This window comes from Perca flavescens, chromosome 15 (genome assembly GCF_004354835.1).
Source record: "Perca flavescens isolate YP-PL-M2 chromosome 15, PFLA_1.0, whole genome shotgun sequence".
Lineage (NCBI taxonomy): Eukaryota > Metazoa > Chordata > Actinopteri > Perciformes > Percidae > Perca > Perca flavescens.
The window spans coordinates 28,895,016-28,915,019 of record NC_041345.1 but is presented as its reverse complement, the minus strand read 5'-3'; the positions used below and the strand labels follow the sequence as shown (position 1 = coordinate 28,915,019).

General features: G+C 41.7%; 1 protein-coding gene across 1 annotated transcript; it reads right to left on the bottom strand.

Annotated features, from left to right (window-relative positions):
- Window positions 1-1,599: 1,599 nt before the first annotated feature.
- On the bottom strand, window positions 1,600-18,590 carry engase (endo-beta-N-acetylglucosaminidase). Its single transcript, XM_028600045.1, has 14 exons — window positions 18,399-18,590; window positions 13,914-13,993; window positions 13,625-13,826; window positions 12,817-12,965; window positions 12,554-12,708; window positions 11,409-11,557; window positions 11,142-11,313; window positions 8,806-8,912; window positions 8,572-8,683; window positions 4,825-5,054; window positions 4,541-4,680; window positions 3,014-3,107; window positions 2,814-2,925; window positions 1,600-2,155 (listed from the first exon to the last, which is right to left on the bottom strand). Exons 1-14 carry the CDS (start codon window positions 18,470-18,472, stop codon window positions 1,757-1,759), a joined length of 2,175 nt encoding a protein of 724 aa, XP_028455846.1. The 5' UTR covers window positions 18,473-18,590; the 3' UTR covers window positions 1,600-1,756.
- Between the last annotated feature and the right edge of the window lie 1,414 nt (window positions 18,591-20,004).

The following is a 20,004-nucleotide window of genomic DNA, read 5'->3' as shown; positions in this document are numbered from 1 at the left end:
GTGAGACACTCACTTGTGTTCCATCTTTGGTGAGAGTCGCACATGTGCAGTAGCTAGGCAAGCACTGCTAGCTTGTCAGTTGCAGAGTATGAGGGCGCGCCATGCTAGCAGCTAGGCTAGCATTATAACGTGTGTTCTGAAGTAAAGGCTGGACTACAATAGAGCTGTTTGGAGCAGTTTGTGAACAGTGTTTTCTGTTGGAGATGGTAAGTCTCTTTGGGGTGGACTTTGGGCTTTTTCACTTTGTAAATCCATAACTTGCACAAAAAAAGATATATAACAATAAAGGAAAGGGGGGGAAAAAGCATAATATGAGCACTTTAAAAAGTCTTGTTTTACGTCAAATTATTTTAAACCGGTCTTAAAGCTCAGTGAAATGTTTTTTTTTATTCCGTAGTTCTTCTGCTTGTCTAAATATAATTCACTGTATATTTAGAGATTATTATTCCATGTCACTTTTATTCAATTTGAATACATTTACAGTTTGAATACAGTACAATTTGAATACAGTTTTTTTTTTTTTTTTAATGTCACGATACAGGTCTTAAATTTCATTAATAAAGGTCTTAAATTTGACTTGGTAAAACCGGCATAAACCTTCTATAATGTTTAACATTAACATGTTACCATGTGGACATTCGGTACTTGACAGTATACACAATGGGATGTCATTAGTCCTGCAGGTATTTGGTAATTACATAAGAGGGAGGCTATTAAAGTGCTCCTTTTTAAAGCGTAACTCTCGCCAAAATGCAACCTAGGGTCTTTTTGTGAATGTACCCGAGTCAAACTTTCGTTTAAAAGCATATTTAGGACGGAATCGCCACTTTTAAGATTTACCGTATTTTCGTTTTTTGGTTAAATGGCCTTTTGAATGGGAGTGCAAGGGGCACTTTTATGCTAGCCTCAAAATACCTATTTTTAAAAGACTAAGAAGGCTCGACACAACACAAAACTTTGCTGGAAGTATCACCAAGGGCTCTACACCTTAACGAAAGCGTTGAGAACACTGGTTGTGTACAGAGTTTACTGAAAAAGGTTTTAACAACTCACTGTAGCTCTTGTTGTTTCCGTCCGCAGCTATTTTATCAGTCAAAAACAATCTATCTCCGAATGCAACGTAACAGGGAGGAGAGTAAAGATAGAAAGCTCCGAAAGCTTAGTTCCATATAAATGCACGGATTATTTCTTGTTTTGTCGTTATTGAAAAACAATATTGACCTTGTAGTTGAAAAAAAGGAGCCTGATATGGACTCCGTTCATTTGCATTCGGATATCGACTCGTTTTGACTGCCGAGGTGGTAGCGGCCAGAAATAACTAGATTTATAAATAGCTACGGTGAGTTGTTCAAAACCTTTTTTAGGAAACTCTGGGTACACAACCAATGTTCTCAATGCTTTCGTTAAGGTGTAGAGCCCCTGGTGATACTTCAAGCATAGTTTCATGTTGTGTCGAGCCTTCTTAGGGTTTTAAAAATAGCTATTTTGAGGCTAGCATAAAAGTGCCCCTAGCACTCCCATTCAAAAGGCCATTTGACCGAAAATCTGAAAGTGGCGATTGTGTCCTAAATATGCTTTTAAACAAAAGTTTGGGTACATTCACAAAAAGACCCTAGGTTGCATTTCGGCGAGAGTTACACTTTAACATGTGCATGATTCATCATAAAAATAGAATGTGGCTGCCAGAAATAGGGTCACCTGGTCATAATGGCAGTAGCATTCACTGAAGAGTCAAGGAGAAGCGGCCTGATCACGGTTATGTCGAGTCCTCTGTGTAGCTGAGGCTTCTTCTTCCCCAGTGGCTCTCTGGGACCGGGAAGCCCTTCCTGATCACCGGCTCCACCACCAGCTCCAGCACGCTGGGTGCTTCCGGCACCACCAGCTCCGTTACTCTGAAAATATTCGAATACGCCCGGCCCACCAGAACCAGCTGACCCGGGGGGATTCGGGGGTCGGGTCCTCTGAGCCGTCGCCAGTACACCCGGAAGTGGCGCACGAGCTGGGTGGGGTAGTCCCAGCGGAGGGTGGCGTTTAGGTGCAGGCGGAGGGAGGTGGACTCCGGCGAGTTCCCGGCGGCACGCAGCCACACCACGTCGTAGATGCACAAGCCCTGAACCAGCTCGGGGGGGACCTGCAGACTGGCTACATCCAAGAGCTTAGAGAGACAGAGAACCATTATGTTGAAGTTGTTTTACATTTATACGTAGGAAAAGGCTACATTTCGTGTGGAAAAATGAAGTGCCTTTGGTGCTGAAATTTTGCATTTGAAACATTTCAGTAAGTTTAAGTCAGAGATCTTCAACAGGTGGTCCAGGACCACAAGGGGGGCCCTCAGAGTTACTGTAGGTGGCCACCAAATTATAGCTATTAAATAACTGTTGCCATGATTTTATAAATCATGTTTTAATGTTAAACATACAGTACATGTGACATGTGGATCTGTGGATGGCTATCTTAGTGACTACCTTACCCACAGGCCAGTTAGCCTATCATTAATGTTTTTTTTTACAAATAGGCTGATTTATATTTTCTAATAATATGTTGGATTCATATTAAGACAATTTCATTTTTGAAAAAACTTTCAAAAAATTAATAACTTGGTGGCCCCCCCCTGCAGTAACTCTGAGGACCCCCTTACGGCCCCCAGGACCCTTGTTGAAGATCTCTGTTCTAAATCACATGAGATCCTCTGGTAATACTAGTGTTTGCAATCGGTTAGTAATGCATAAAAAATTGCTGATTAATCTTATAAGTGACGACTAATAGATTCATCTTCGCGGCTCGTAACTGAGAACACACTGAAGACGTCTCACCATGATTTCTCCCACCCGGCAGCTGAAAGCTGTGTCCTGAGGCTGTCCATTCCGCTGGATGTTGAGACAAACTTCTCTCAGATCACAGCCTTGAAGCTCCAGCTGGGAACACCTGCCCACAGCAGCATGGAGGGAACGGACAGACTTTTACAATGAAATCCATTACCTCAGCTGTTATTGAGCTTGTTAGAGTGCCTTACCCGACAGTCCAGCCATCTGGACTCAGGTTGCCACACAGCTGAGTGAACAGGCTCAACATCTGGAGCCGGTCATCCAGTACCACGGGAGACACAACTGCAGAAACACATACGCATAAATGCTTGGCGATATACAAAATCACATTAAAACACAAATCTGGAGAACACCTGGAAGAATGGATTCTGCTGAGTATCGACTAGTCTTGGGAGTGTGACACACCATAGACTGAAAAGAGAAATACATTGGACTACATGCAGGGACATTTCATCCTTAACCTCTCTAACTTTTTTTTCCTTGAGGTTTCCTTGTACGAGTGTTCTGAGTCCAATTTGTGGACTCTCTTAACTGTAAATAGCTTGTTTCAGCCTGTTAAATACCACCTGTTCATGAGTAGTAGGGGCATGTTCAATTCAACTAATTTTATTTAGTTGAATTGAAGAGAGAGAGAGAGAGAGCTTATCCTACTGCCCAATAAATACAAACAAGCCACACCCTGAGGGACAGTGAATGACACACACACACACAATCCCAGTTTTAAGTATCTGTACATATTTATATCTAATGTTACTATGTTTGCATTTTTAGTAGAATTACATTTTTTTTGTTTCATACTGCTTAATAACTTTTGTATTTATCAGTCCCTCCAGAAAAACGCGATTATGCGATCGCATAATTCAATGCATAATCAGCCAAAGTCCGCACGTTTGTGTGTGCGCCGCATTTTTTCAAATACGCCGCACTTTCGCCGCATAAATTGCCGATTTCCGCTCAAAAAATGCGAGGCTGGCATGAAGATTTCATAATCCCGGCATTTCCGTTGCAAAAAAAAGTCACATATATCTTAGCAGAAAGTTGAAAAATGTTGTGTTTACTTCACACAAGAGCAGCCATTTTCCCCTGTTGCCACGGGAACGTTCTGAAGTGACGTAATTACGTAAAAAGCAGGGTGTTGGTGGGGAATCACGTTTTTGTCTCTTTTTCATCTGTTTCCGCAATTTCATCGCATAAAATTGCATAAATGTCCCGCATATTCCATCGCTCAGCTTTTCTTAGACATGAGTAGGGGGGGGCGCCAAGGAAAAAAGGTTGGGAACCACTGGCCTAGACTTTGGAACGAGCTGCCGAGGAGATAAGGCCCGCGGAATCAGTGGACTCTTTTAAGTCGCTTTCTCAAAACCCATGTGACGTTATCTCTTTTTATTGTTTCTTTTTACGGTTTCTTTTGATCTGTTTATCTTTTATGGCTACTGATCTTTATTCTATTTTATTGCTTGATATTTGTATGCTTATCATGTCTTCTCATTACTATGTTTTGCGTCTAATGCCTCTGGTTTTTTTATGTACCCAGTTTTGTCCTGCAAATGTCTGGCCCCACGTGTTATTTTATTGACCTCTATTGCCTTGCTTGTCTGTCAAAGCACTCTTGTTTTTAAAAAGAGGCTATATAAATAAAGTTATTATTATTAATTATTATGAAAGGATTATAGCTGGCTGGGGTATGAACACTGGATGGATTGTGTGAAACTCACGTTTGACGTCCTGGACGGTGTGTGTGCAGAGGCTGGCGTCGGTTGTCTTCAGCTCCAGGGAAACTTGGATCCCAGCCGACGGCTTGTAGATGAGGGTCACCAGAGTCTTGGACACCAGGGGTACATGGAGGGAGAAGATCCTGAGAGACGCAGAGTGGCGTGCATGTACTGTGAGACGTGTGCGTTTGGGCAGATAGCGGTGGCAAGATCACTTTTCATGAACGACAAGAAAATAAAGCAAGGGTGAACAATACACACACACACACACACACACACACACACACCTGGCACTAACTGGAGACGTGTGAGTGGCGGGGATGAGTCCGTCCAGCAGCAGCGAGCAGCCGCCGTTCCAGGCGTCTTCGGGGCAGCCGCGGCTGCTCAGCCAGCCGCGGCTGCTCAGCCAGCCCTGGCCCTGGCCCTCCAGCGAGCCCTCGCCCTCCAGCTCCGTATGGTAGTACAAGGGCTGGATCTCCTGGGCCGTCAGGTTGAACCAGCTCCTGTTCTCCTCACGCTACGCACACGCACACGCACACGCACACACACACACACACACACACACACACACACACACACACAAAATAAGACTGCAGTCTAGGCGTGGGCCGGTGTACGATTCGGACGGTATGATAACCTTTAGCCAAAATATCACAGTTTCACCTCTAAAATGTATTATTTTGAAATGTCCGGGTAAAAGACAACTTGTTTCCACTGAACACAATGTATTTTATTTCTAAACATGGCACATGCACACTGGCAGGGAGAGGGATTTATAAACTGCACTTTCTGTCCTTGGCGACTCGTAAAAAACAAACAGCTCATACCGCAGAAACGGTATGACCAAGGGTGTAACTTTGGGTTCGACATTGGGGAGGTCCGGGGACATCTTAAAGGGTCCCATGGCATGAAAATGTCACTTTGAGGTTTTTTAACATTAATATGAGTTCCCCCAGCCTGCCTATGGTCCCCCAGTGGCTAGAAATGGTGATAGGTGTAAACCGAGCCCTGGGTATCCTGCTCTGCCTTTGAGAAAATGAAAGCTCAGATGGGCCGATCTGGAATCTTCTCCTTATGAGGTCATAAGGAGCAAGGTTACCTCCCCTTTCTCTGCTTTGCCCGCCCAGAGAATTTGGCCCACCCATGAGAAAGAGATCGACATCACGGCTTGCAAACAAGCTAAGCATGGCAGTTGGTCAAGGCCACACCCGTATCCTCCACCTTGCCCCTAAGGTCTATATAAAAGAGACTTCAGATACAGTATTAGGGGACCACTAAGGTCTATATAAAAGAGACTTCAGATACAGTATTAGGGGACCACTAAGGTCTATATAAAAGAGACTTCAGATAGAGTATTAGGGGACCACTAAGGTCTATATAAAAGAGACTTCAGATACAGTATTAGGGGACCACTAAGGCCTATATAAAAGAGACTTCAGATACAGTATTAGGGGACCACTAAGGTCTATATAAAAGAGACTTCAGATACAGTATTAGGGGACCACTAAGGTCTATATAAAAGAGACTTCAGATACAGGATTAGGGGACCACTAAGGTCTATATAAAAGAGACTTCAGATACAGTATTATGGGACCACTAAGGTCTATATAAAAGAGACTTCAGATACAGTATTAGGGGACCACTAAGGTCTATATAAAAGAGACTTCAGATACAGTATTAGGGGACCACTAAGGCCTATATAAAAGAGACTTCAGATACAGTATTAGGGGACCACTAAGGTCTATATAAAAGAGACTTCAGATACAGTATTAGGGGACCACTAAGGTCTATATAAAAGAGACTTCAGATACAGTATTAGGGGACCACTAAGGTCTATATAAAAGAGACTTCAGATACAGTATTAGGGGACCACTAAGGTCTATATAAAAGAGATTTCAGATACAGTATTAGGGGACCACTAAGGTCTATATAAAAGAGACTTCAGATACAGTATTAGGGGACCACTAAGGCCTATATAAAAGAGACTTCAGATACAGTATTAGGGGACCACTAAGGCCTATATAAAAGAGACTTCAGATACAGTATTAGGGGACCACTAAGGCCTATATAAAAGAGACTTCAGATACAGTATTAGGGGACCACTAAGGTCTATATATAAGAGACTTCAGATACAGTATTAGGGGACCACTAAGGTCTATATAAAAGAGACTTCAGATACAGTATTAGGGGACCACTAAGCCTATATAAAAGAGACTTCAGATACAGTATTAGGGGACCACTAAGGTCTATATAAAAGAGACTTCAGATACAGTATTAGGGGACCACTAAGGTCTATATAAAAGAGACTTCAGATACAGTATTAGGGGACCACTAAGGTCTATATAAAAGAGACTTCAGATACAGTATTAGGGGACCACTAAGGCCTATATAAAAGAGACTTCAGATACAGTATTAGGGGTCCACTAAGGTCTATATATAAGAGACTTCAGATACAGTATTAGGGGACCACTAAGGTCTTTATAAAAGAGACTTCAGATACAGTATTAGGGGACCACTAAGGCCTATATAAAAGAGACTTCAGATACAGTATTAGGGGACCACTAAGGTCTATATATAAGAGACTTCAGATACAGTATTAGGGGACCACTAAGGCCTATATAAAAGAGACTTCAGATACAGTATTAGGGGACCACTAAGGCCTATATAAAAGAGACTTCAGATACAGTATTAGGGGGGACCACTAAGGTCTATATAAAAGAGACTTCAGATACAGTATTAGGGGACCACTAAGGTCTATATAAAAGAGACTTCAGATACAGTATTAGGGGACCACTAAGGTCTATATAAAAGAGACTTCAGATACAGTATTAGGGGACCACTAAGGCCTATATAAAAGAGACTTCAGATACAGTATTAGGGGACCACTAAGGTCTATATAAAAGAGACTTCAGATACAGTATTAGGGGACCACTAAGGTCTATATAAAAGAGACTTCAGATACAGTATTAGGGGACCACTAAGGTCTATATTAAAGAGACTTCAGATACAGTATTAGGGGACCACTAAGGCCTATATAAAAGAGACTTCAGATACAGTATTAGGGGACCACTAAGGTCTATATAAAAGAGACTTCAGATACAGTATTAGGGGACCACTAAGGTCTATATAAAAGAGACTTCAGATACAGTATTAGGGGACCACTAAGGTCTATATAAAAGCATGAGATGCAGTGGAACTAGTTTTGGGTTAATGCCATCACATAGACCAGGGGTGTCAAACTCAATTTCACTAAGGGCCAGACTGGAAAATGAGAATCACATTAAGGGCCAGACATGTATGTATAAATATTTTTGACTGCATTATTGCATGTCTCATATAGCTTTCTCCCTTAGAGTTTGGGCCACATAAAGCCCCCCCCCAAAAAAAAGTTGCTTAGCCATCATAGAAAAAAGTGCCAATATTGTCTAAAAAACGTCAGAAAAAGGGGCAAAAATGTTGGGAAAAGTGCCTATAGCATTTAAAAAAGCACCAAAAATGGGTCAAAATTTATTGTGAACCTATATTGAAATGCGGGCCAGATCAAAATCGGCAAAGGGCCGGATTTGGCCCTCGGGCCTTGAGTTTGACACATGTAGCATTTTAGCTTAATTTACCTTAACTTTAACCTAAGCTTGGGAGTCATAGGAATGGTTATTATAAGACTTTTTTCTAATTGAGTGGTGGTCGTCTCGCTCCCCCTGCACCTGTGAGCTGAAAAACCACCCTTGCAACTTTTGGCCGGCGAGCCAGGAAGTATACCGTGATATCAGGTCTCGCGATGAAACGGATTGCTTCACCGCACTGCACACATACGCCCAATTAAGGAAGTTTTTCACACTATCGTCATGGCTGAGCCGGCTGAAAAGAAGCAGGAAGCTAGGAAAGCATTGTCAGAGGAATAGAGAAAGAGGAAACGGCAGACTGACCGAGAAAGGAGTCAGACACGAGGAAACATAGGACCTGCCAAATATCTATTCTGAAGCTGTAGGGGGGGCTCTATAGAGAGACCTGCAGGCAAAAAGCTCCTTCAGTACCTGTCCTCTCCAGTAGATAGCCTTCCCAAAGCCCTGGCAGAAGGAGGAGATGAAGGGGAGAGGAGAGGCTGGCCGATGGATGTACAGGTAGTCTGACAGAAGAGCCCAGAAGCTGCACACAGGACAGGGCTCCGTTTCAAAAACAATCCCACACATATGCACTCTTCTTCTGCCTTCCGAGTCAAAGGTTAATTGTGTGTATTTATGTCAGTGTTAGTACTGCGTCGGTCTTACTTGTCCTGATTCTTCCGGAATTGGGTCTTATCGCTGTGGGTCTCGTACACCCAGCCTGGAGCAAAGATGGCTGCCGAGAAGTTGTGCTTCCGAATGACTTCCAGCGCCTGCAGGCGACCCAAGATAAGAAGGCGCATACTGTCAATGATCTGATGATGGTCAACGCTGCTCCAAAAGCACACGCGTACACAGCCACACGCGCTCCAGTCAATCAATCAATCAATCAATCAATCTATATTTGTATAGCACTTTTCAAATAAATATATATAAATATAGCCATGTAACAAAGGGCTTCACATTATAAAAACAAACTAAGACAATAATGTCACCCCCCCTCCACACACACAAACACACACACGCACACACACACACACACACACATGTCTGTATTACTATCTTTGTGGGGACTTGTCATTGACATAATGCATTCCCTAGCCCCTTACCCTAACCTTAACCATCACAACTAAATGCCTAACCTTAACCCTTACCCTCACCCTAACCATAACCTAATTCTAACCCTAATCCTAAAACCAAGTCTTAACCCTCAAACAGCCCTTTAAACTCGTGGGGACCAGCATTTTGATCCCCACGAGGCTGTGCAGACCCCACAAGTATACTGTAGTCCCTGGTTTTTGGACCCCACGAATATAGTAAAACGGGTACACACACACACACACACACACACACACACACACACACACACACACACACAGTGTGTTTCACTATCTTTGTGGGGGACCTGTCATTGACATAATGCATTCCCTAGCCCCTTACCCTAACCTTAACCATCCCAACTAAATGCCTAACCTTAACCCTTACCCTAACCTTAACCATCACAACTAAATGCCTAACCTTAACCCTTACCCTAACCTTAACATCACTACTAAATGCCTAACCTTAACCCTTACCCTAACCTTAACCATCCCAACTAAATGCCTAACCTTAACCCTTACCCTAACCTTAACCATCACAACTAAATGCCTAACCTTAACCCTTACCCTAACCTTAACCATCAAAACTAAATGCCTAACCTTAACCCTTACCCTAACCTTAACCATCACAACTAAATGCCTAACCTTAACCCTTACCCTAACCTTAACCATCACAACTAAATGCCTAACCTTAACCCTTACCCTAACCTTAACCATCAAAACTAAATGCCTAACCTTAACCCTTACCCTAACCTTAACCATCACAACTAAATGCCTAACCTAAACCCTTAGCCTCACCCTAACCATAACCTAATTCTATCCCTAATCCTAAAACCAAGTCTTAACCCTCAAACAGCCCTTTAAACTTGTGTGGTCCATTATTTTGGCCCCACAAAACTGTCTGGACCCCACAAGTATACTGGACTCCCGGTCTTTGGACCCCACGAATTTAGTTAAACAAGAACACACACACACACACATTTAAAGTAAAAGGCAATAAAATCATGACGTAAGGAAATTATATCATGAATGGCCACTACCAGCATAAAACTCAAATACTCAATGAGGAAATGCAATTTGTAAATAAATTAACAAATAAATACATTTTTCAACTAAAGCCTGGTTAAAAAAGGTAGATCTTTAGTTTTGCTTCTTTTTTTTTTTTAAATATCAAAGTTCTGGGGTGCCCTGATAGCTCACTTGGTCGAGCTCTGCCCCCAGTCCTTAACTTCTGTGGCCCAGGTTTGAGTCTGGCCCGTGGCCGTTTGCTAAATGTCAGCCCCTTTCTCTCCCCCCTCTACGGTCTTCAACTGTCCTATCTAATAAAAGGCCAAAAAGCCCCCAAAAATAACCATATAAAAAAATTAATAAATCAACGTTCTCTGCTGCCCTCAGGTCTTCAGGGTGGCTGTAATACAGATGTGGGCCATAATCAGTAATCAACATTTACTCAAGTACTGTACTTAAGTACAAATTTGAGGTACTTTCCTTGAGTCTTTTCTTTTCATGTCACTTTCTACTTGTACTCCGCTACATTTTAAAAGGAAAATATTGTACTTTTTACTCCACTACATTCATCTGACAGCTTCAGTCACTTTACAAATTAAGGTTTTTGCACACAAAACATGTTTTATTATAAAAGAAACTAGCCAACAATATCAAAGTCCAGCTGAAATGATTCGACCATAAACACACAACTGTGGGAGGCTATTTCTGCAGGGAGTAATACTTGAAGTACATGTTCCTGTTGATGCTTACATACTTTCCTTAAGTAACATTTTCAATGCAGGACTTGTACTTGTAACAGAGTAGTTTCACAGTGTGGTATTAGTACTTTTACTTAAATAAAGGATCTGAATACTTCTTCCACCACAGGCCATAATAATAACAACACACAGTGTGTACCTTATTTGTTTCCAGCATTCCTCCCACGACCTTGCCTCGGGCGAACACGTCCACCCCGACGTAGACGTCGGCCTGGCGGCCCTGGACCCCGCTGTAGTCCTGCATCCACTCCAGGTTCTGCTCGGTCCAGTTGTAGTTGGTGAAGAAGCCATCGCAAGCATCGAAAAACATCCTGTTGACGGGGGAGAGATTGAGATCAAGTGTTGGCCTAGGAACATCACTGGTTTGTCCGAATGGACGTGATGCTACCCATTTTCATGCCTCTACCTGTTGGACTCGTTGAGTTCATTTTGCCACGTTAGCTGTCCGCTCTCGATCACGCTGTCGTACCACAGGACCAGGCTGCCGGACACTCGCTCGTGCATCTGGTCTGTGAGGTAGCGCAGGAACAAAGGTGTGTTGTCCACCGCAACCTTCTGCAAGCAGAGGGCAGCGCACGCGCACACACACACACACACACACACACACACACACACACACACACACACACACACACACACACACACACACACACACACACACACCACACACGTGATGTGCTTCAGTCAGCATGGCGAAGGCCAAGAGATGTGTAATGATTAATATGAGATTCTAATCATCAGTTAGAGCTGGGCGATGTGTAATGATTAAAAAACTCGATTTATGATTCGATTCCCCCCCCTCCCCCCCCCCCCCTTCCATTGAAAACAAAATAACTGCAAACTGTAAATATATTTCAAAAATATATATTTATTGTATTTAATTAAAGTGCTTCAACAAAAACTGAATTGCAAAGGCAAACCCTTTCTCTAAGTTAAAAGTCACTGTGCAACAAAGATTGTTAAACATCCAAATTATTTATACTGTATTTGGATTAAAGAAAATCTAAAAAAAAAATCGATTTTTTGAAAATATGAATCGATTTCACCTACAAACTCGATTTTTAAATCAAATCGATTTTTTCCCCAGCCCTATCATCAGTTAACACAAAGTACAGCTGAGGCTGATCAGCCTGGATGCCAGGCGAACTTAGCCCCGCCCACGACATTTGAGGTCGGGAAGTTTGGGTCAGGATTTGATCCGTCGCGGAGCCACTACGCTCGAGCCAGAGCTGTTCCGACCAATCAAATTGTCAGGGCGGGCTTTGTACGATGACGGACAGATGACCAACAGTAAGTAGTCAACCACCAAAGAGCAAGCGAGGGGTTGAATTCGTTTACAACAAAGATGGCTGACATTGCGTCTGTTACAGAAGTTATAACACATATAGCAGCACAATGGGTGCCAGGGCTTTCTCCCACACTGCATCTGCAACATTTTGGAATTGGCATCCGCATATTGGACTACATGAACGAATTCAAGTTTTTTTAAACTAGCTACTACTAATTGTATGACTGTAATGTCTAGGCATATTGTGGTGAAGTCGGACTCACGCTGAGGGCGTTCTCTATGTTAATGAGCCAGCCGTCGAAGCCGTAACAGTAGCTGATCTGGACCAGTTTATCGGCCACGGCCCGGTACGACTCCTCGTCTTTCAGGAAGGCCTCGCACACGGCGGCGCCATCCGTCCACTCTGTGATAAAGGTCCCTAAAAAAGAAAAAAATAACACAATGAGATTGTATGCATGAAGACAGGAAGTCCTGAAGTTCTACTTCCAATTACGATACCCCAATATCTACCCCCGTCTTCACTCACCCAGAACAACGACGCCGTGTTTATGTGCAGCATTGGTCCACACAGCGGGAGGAATTGTCACCATTTTGTGTGTGAAGTAGTTGAAGATGTCAATGTACTGCCAGTGGTAGAAGGCATATGGAGCCTCTGCATTGGTCCCCTGGGCAAACCTTAACAACGAAGGAGAGCGTGATAAACAGTAATATCTGATGGTAGCTCGGGGGGTGAGGGGGGTTACAACCATTAGTCGCATTTTCAAAGTTTTTTTTCGCTTTTACCAATATTTTTGCATTTAAATTTTTCAGATTTATTTCCATTATTTATTTATTTTTGGACAATTTTATCGAAATTTTTTTCCACCTTTTTCAAAGTTTTTGGGGACAATTTTTTTTTTTAAGATTATTTTTTGGCCCTGTTCCGACTTTATTTGATAGGACAGCTAGGTGAGAAAGGGGAGGGGGGGGGAGACATGCAGGAAATCGTCACAGGTCAGATTTGAACCCTGGACCTCTGCGTCAAGGCATAAACCGCTCAGGATATGTGCGCCTGCCCTACCCACTGAGCCAACCCGGCCAACTTTTTAGAGTTTTTTTCCGAAGTTTTTGCCGCTTTTCCCGACGTTTTTTTCAATACATTTTTACAAGATTTTTGTCGCTTTTTCAAGTTGAAACCAAAGTGACGCACTTGCTGTCAACTGTACATGAGAAGTGAGCTGGAAGGTCATGTGGAGATTTTGGGATGACGTTACAAGATCAGGGAGAGTAACTTTAGGAAGCCGTTTCTATTTAGCCATATATATATATATATATATATATATATGCACCCATACCGGTCATCTAGGTAGCCGCCCATCATGTCATGAGACACCAAGGTCCGACGTGGACAACTGGCCAGAGGAGGCTTCCGAGGTGCTAGAGGGACTGCTGCCACGTTAAAGGGGTTGGCCTCGCTCCGTTTCCACGACAACAGCTCCTCCAAAGTTTGAAGACCACAGCTGATCGGTTCGGTGGTGTCGGCGTCGTAGTGTTCGGCTGAGAGGGGAGAGGAAATGAGATATCCTGTGCAGCTCAGGTGGTTTCAGACTGACCAGGTGAACTACTGGGAACTAGTCCACTCACCTGGTAGCGGTGAGGGCAGGTATTTGACGTCTTCGTGGACGCTGCTCGAACCCATTGGTTGATCCAAACAAGACTCCAACCTGGTGAAAGTACAAAGGGGCAAGGTGAGCCTGAGCCCGAGGGCATAGGTTTTGTTTCAACATTGGTGACAGAGGAAGGCCTTTGCGACATTTACCTCAAACTATTCACTAGTCTGCAAAGACAATGAACCCCTTTAAATGCCTGCTGTACTTTAATGTGCACTGAAATAAAGTAAATTACACTCATTTACATTTACACTCAACTAATGCTGCTCGATTATGAAAAATCCCAATCCCAATTATTGAACACAATTACGGTAGTCATTGACTTTTAGAAACACGTAGCATTTGTTCAATTTGAATAACAGTGAAACCATTGAACGAATCAACAGTGAAAACACATTACACTGCAAAATTTCCCTTAAAACTATATCCCGTTGAACTTTTTTTTTTAAATTCCCCTTGATATACATAAATAATATTCAAAATATATTCAAATGTTGGCTGAGTGAGTTTAGTACTTCGGGAGGGGCGAAAGTGCGCGTGTGATTCAGGACAGAACAATAGTTTACTTGCAAAACGTAATGTGCAAAATTATTGTTTTTATCGATTATCGTTAGGAGCCGGAATCGAAATCATGATCAAACGTTGATTATTTGCACAGCCCTTCTAAGAGCCATTCCATTTTATTTATTTTTTTGACACAACGACTTCAGTTTACTGTACTAATCTAAAAATCTAAAAACTAAGAGAGTACTAATCAGTCTGTGAACACTTGTATAATGTCTTGTGTGTCTCTGGAAGAGGTTGGTCAAGTCTACAGTATTGTGATCGGTGGAGAGTTCACATTTACAACAGAAAGCCTGTGTTAAGTTGAGGAGTGGAGATGTGGGTATTAAAGGTCCCATGACATGGTGCTCTTTGGATGCTTTTATATAGTCCTTAGTGGTCCCCTAATACTGTATCTGAAGTCTCTTTTATATAGACCTTAGTGGTCCCCTAATACTGTATCTGAAGTCTCTTTTATATAGACCTTAGTGGTCCCCTAATACTGTATCTAAAGTCTCTTTTATATAGACCTTAGTGGTCCCCTAATACTGTATCTGAAGTCTCTTTTATATAGACCTTAGTGGTCCCCTAATACTGTATCTGAAGTCTCTTTTATATAGGCCTTAGTGGTCCCCTAATACTGTATCTGAAGTCTCTTTTATATAGGCCTTAGTGGTCCCCTAATACTGTATCTGAAGTCTCTTATATATAGACCTTAGTGGTCCCCTAATACTGTATCTGAAGTCTCTTTTATATAGACCTTAGTGGTCCCCTAATACTGTATCTGAAGTCTCTTTTATATAGGCCTTAGTGGTCCCCTAATACTGTATCTGAAGTCTCTTTTATATAGGCCTTAGTGGTCCCCTAATACTGTATCTGAAGTCTCTTATATATAGACCTTAGTGGTCCCCTAATACTGTATCTGAAGTCTCTTTTATATAGACCTTAGTGGTCCCCTAATACTGTATCTGAAGTCTCTTTTATATAGACCTTAGTGGTCCCCTAATACTGTATCTGAAGTCTCTTTTATATAGGCCTTAGTGGTCCCCTAATACTGTATCTGAAGTCTCTTTTATATAGGCCTTAGTGGTCCCCTAATACTGTATCTGAAGTCTCTTTTATATAGGCCTTAGTGGTCCCCTAATACTGTATCTGAAGTCTCTTTTATATAGACCTTAGTGGTCCCCTAATACTGTATCTGAAGTCTCTTATATATAGACCTTAGTGGTCCCCTAATACTGTATCTGAAGTCTCTTTTATATAGACCTTAGTGGTCCCCTAATACTGTATCTGAAGTCTCTTTTATATAGACCTTAGTGGTCCCCTAATACTGTATCTGAAGTCTCTTTTATATAGGCCTTAGTGGTCCCCTAATACTGTATCTGAAGTCTCTTTTATATAGGCCTTAGTGGTCCCCTAATACTGTATCTGAAGTCTCTTTTATATAGACCTTAGTGGTCCCCTAATACTGTATCTGAAGTGTCTTATATATAGACCTTATATAGAAAAGAAACTAACAAAACTGGACTGGCCCGTGGATCTGTTCATTTTTCCGATCCCCGATCCAGATATTCTGTTAATATTGGGAGCGATAATCCGATCTTAATATCGGATCGATGCACACCTAAGTAAAAGTACTCTTTTTGCAGTCAAATGTTCCCTGTGAAAAAATTATCTGCGTCCAAATACTGGTTCTGGCCCGGAGGCCTAAAGTTCTGACTCCAATTTTACCTTCTAATTTCCAGCGCATTTGTCTGTGGGTTTGAATGGCACCAAAACTCAAGGATGGAATCTGAGACGATAAAGTTCAGGCAATGTGCTTTATCTAAGTCCAGCAATTAAGTTTACAGAACACATGTGGGTTCACAATGAGACTACAGTATGTATCCCTAGCAACCAGACAGTAAGTACGGAGCTTTGGGCCACGAAGCCTCTCCAAAATTGTGACCCCGTTTTCATGACCTATTCCTCAACTTTATCTTCTTCGTCGATGACGTCATCCTGTCTCGTCTCCGGGGCAGTCTCTTTCAGCTATCTCTCGCCCACACAGACCAGTCGTTACTCTTTGTGGTTTAACTGTAGCTTCCTCTTTCTTGCTTTTTCGTCACTGTGAACACACATGTATCAACCTAACGGCCTCATCTCCTGTTCTGTCCAGTTCTCTGTCGGAAACTAAACAGGTTCAAACATACGATCGCATTCCTAAACTATACTAAAAACTGCATTCAAAGCTTTAAACTAAACCCATTCTGTGCAACTAAGTCATTCTTCCATGTAAAAAGTGTGCTCCCTCTGGATAATTGTAACCGTCTTTCTCATAGTATGCGTTAGGACTGGGACGATATGCTTTTGTCCCGATCCGATTCTGTCACGATACATGGGCAGCGATTCAATTTGTATTATGATTTTCATTTATTGCGATTCTAGAAGTATCGCAATTAGATAGTATTTAGTATTGCGATTTTCTATTCCTTCTTTAACAAAAAACAAAAAGTTCAATAATACACTTCCAGAGACAATAGATCATGAGACATTTCTAAAAACGTATTGTTTTCTAAGAAGAATGCCCATCAGACGTCAGTCAGTCTGACATTTATTTCATTTGTAAAGAAGTACATAACGTGGCATTTTCTGCTTTTGCTCTGTTTAGCGTGAAACGGATGATATATGATGTAGTCGCATTCAGCGGTACCGTATAAACACTACAATATTTAGGTGAATCATTGGTTTAAAAAAGCAGAAAAAAAAAATCACGATTCTAGAGAAAACCATCACACAAAAAATCACGATACATATACGATTTTCGATTTTTTTCCCCCCACCCCTAGTATGCGCGCAACTCTGCAATGAGCATATGATATTTAAACTTAACTTCCTACTTTAGTAATAAAATAGCACATCTATATAATGAAAATATCTCCACACATGTCAGTGTTTTCCTTTTAGATATGATTGTTTCTGGATGAAATACTACTGCTGCATTAATGTGCGTGTTGCATTGTGCTGCTGTTACTTTGGAGATATAGGTCTGGCAATGCGAGACTATCTAGGCTACTGCTGTACTACTGTTGGGTAGTTTAATCTGCAGCAATGCATCATATCATCATATATGATGAATTTTCAGCTTTGTGATGATGTATTTTCCAGCTAATCCTAAACTTTCTCAACACATAAAAGGATGTTTTCCAAGGTCTGTGGAAGACATAGGTGCACGTATTTGGTGGGGGTGTTTAGGGGTCCTTCCATTTAGAAAATGTTATGTTTTTATATAAAAAAGAAAAAAAATGCAACTCCACATAATTTTGGCACATTGTTATTACCATATCTGTGTGACAAACCTTGCTAAAGAAGTCCACTGAGGACCAACTACAATTATTAGATCGGAGTCATTTAATCAAGTTATTTAGTTAGTTTTGATGCTCAAATCAACTTTACATTCATTCAAGCTGCCCAAAACGGCTTGGGTGCTGCACACCTAAACCTTATAATGGCAGGGGGGGGGGGGGACCTGACTTCATTCTTCAGTTTATCACAAACATTCAACATCATCACAAGAGGAGATACGCGGTATTGACTGGACAGGAAGGGGGTGAAAAACATTGTCATCTGAAAAGTGGCTAAAGCTGTCAGACAAACGTAGTGGATTCATATAATACAATAGGCTATGTACCTCTGAAGGTGTAGTGGAGTAGCTACAAGTATAAAGTAGCAGAACAAAGAAAACCTGTGTGTACAGTCCGCCACTCCTATTGCATGTCTTTGAATATGAAATGATGCCACAGTGTTACAACTCTCAAAGGTAACCAGTCGTAATGAACAGTGCGTTAAGTCACTAACTAGCCGCCGTCCTCCTGTAAACGGTAAACATGTGACACCGTGTGTGAAAGTAACGGAGTAACGTTACAGTAATAGTTACCGGCTGGGCTCACTGGTGTCCCTCTGATCCGCTGCCTCCTCATTTGGCGTGTTTCCATCCACAGACAAAGACATTTTTTTATATATATTTTTATATGAAATAGATAATCTTTGGTTTAGCTGAGACCAGACCACTGAAGAAGAAACTGTTTTTAACAAGACGGAAACAACTTGCGGTCGGAAGTGTTTACCGTTTTTGCTACAAGAGTAAAACACTTCCGTCCCCAATCCTTCAGAATAAAAGCGTCATTTCCAAAACCAAAAAAATTCACATTCTAAAACTTAAAATGACAAAAAAACTAAACAAAGTAGCATGTCAGATACGTTGTTAGGCTACCTTGTGTAAAAGGGCATACTTCAATACTTAGCCTAGACACTTCAACTTAAATAACCTTTATCGTGTTCCCTTTTATGGTAAATATCGCACAACTGCCACAATACACAGAGTCAACTTTAATAAAGCCAGCGAATTTGCTTATTTGAGAGGAATCCGTGCAGTTAGCTGCTCCCATAAGCATGGACTGAGGTCAGCTGGACAAAGGAACCACTCTTTTGTTGTTGTGCAGGACCAGACTCCTTTACTTCGAAGAGATGAGTCCTGAGCAGGAAACCAAAGGAACAACATATGGAAGGCCAATATGGCCGCCGTAAATTATACGTCCTCGCATAATGCTGTATGCGTGATATATAGGCTTCAAAGTTGACAGAGTTGACACTCTTGGCTTGACAAGAATTTATTTTTTATAAGTTATAAGTTTAGAACTTATTAAATAGGCTACGTAGAAGTTTAAATGACACAGTGAGGTGAGGTTTATTGGCTAAAGCCTAGGCTAAATGTTGCATCTTTAATATAGACATAGGCTTTAATACATGGTATAGGCTAATACAAGGCTGAAATGAAAAGATAATATAGGCCTACACATATACAAACAATCTATTTTAGACTTGTGGAAGTAAAGAGCTGACTTAGTTACATAGTTTGACATTTTCAAACTGATTCAGACCCGCCTATTTGTCAATCTGCCCGGAAGCTTCTGGGATGGAAAACTTCACTGATGTCAAAGTTGTCAGTAGACCTAGTTCAGCCAGCCTCCTACATTACAGGTAGAACTTTGAAAACATTTTTCACAATCTGCGTCATGATCGCTGACCCCCGTGATGCAGGAGATGTCCGACTGCCCTTCATCTGTCACGCTGACCGGCAGGTTCCCGCTGTAGGCTACTGGCAGAGGATGCAGTCTTGATGGCGATGAGATTTGGCGTTAACATAGAAAACAGATTCTTGGGTATTGGGCCTTGGGTTTTTCTGGTCTGTGCTGATATGAAGCTGTGTGGGGGGTTATTAGGTGGTTATAGTCAGGAGAAATGTTCAGATCCTTTACTTAGCTTAGTAACACACTGTAAAAATACTCTACAAGTAAAAGTCCTGCATTGAAAATGTTACTTAAGTAAAAGTAAGTAGGCCTATCATCAGGGAAATGTAGCCTAAGTAGGCTATTAAAAGTAGCCTAAAAGTAGGCTACTCAATGCAGACTGGAAGCGATCACTTCAGTTAGGCCTATATATAATGTGTTACATCATATTTTATAAACTACATGTGTTTTGAG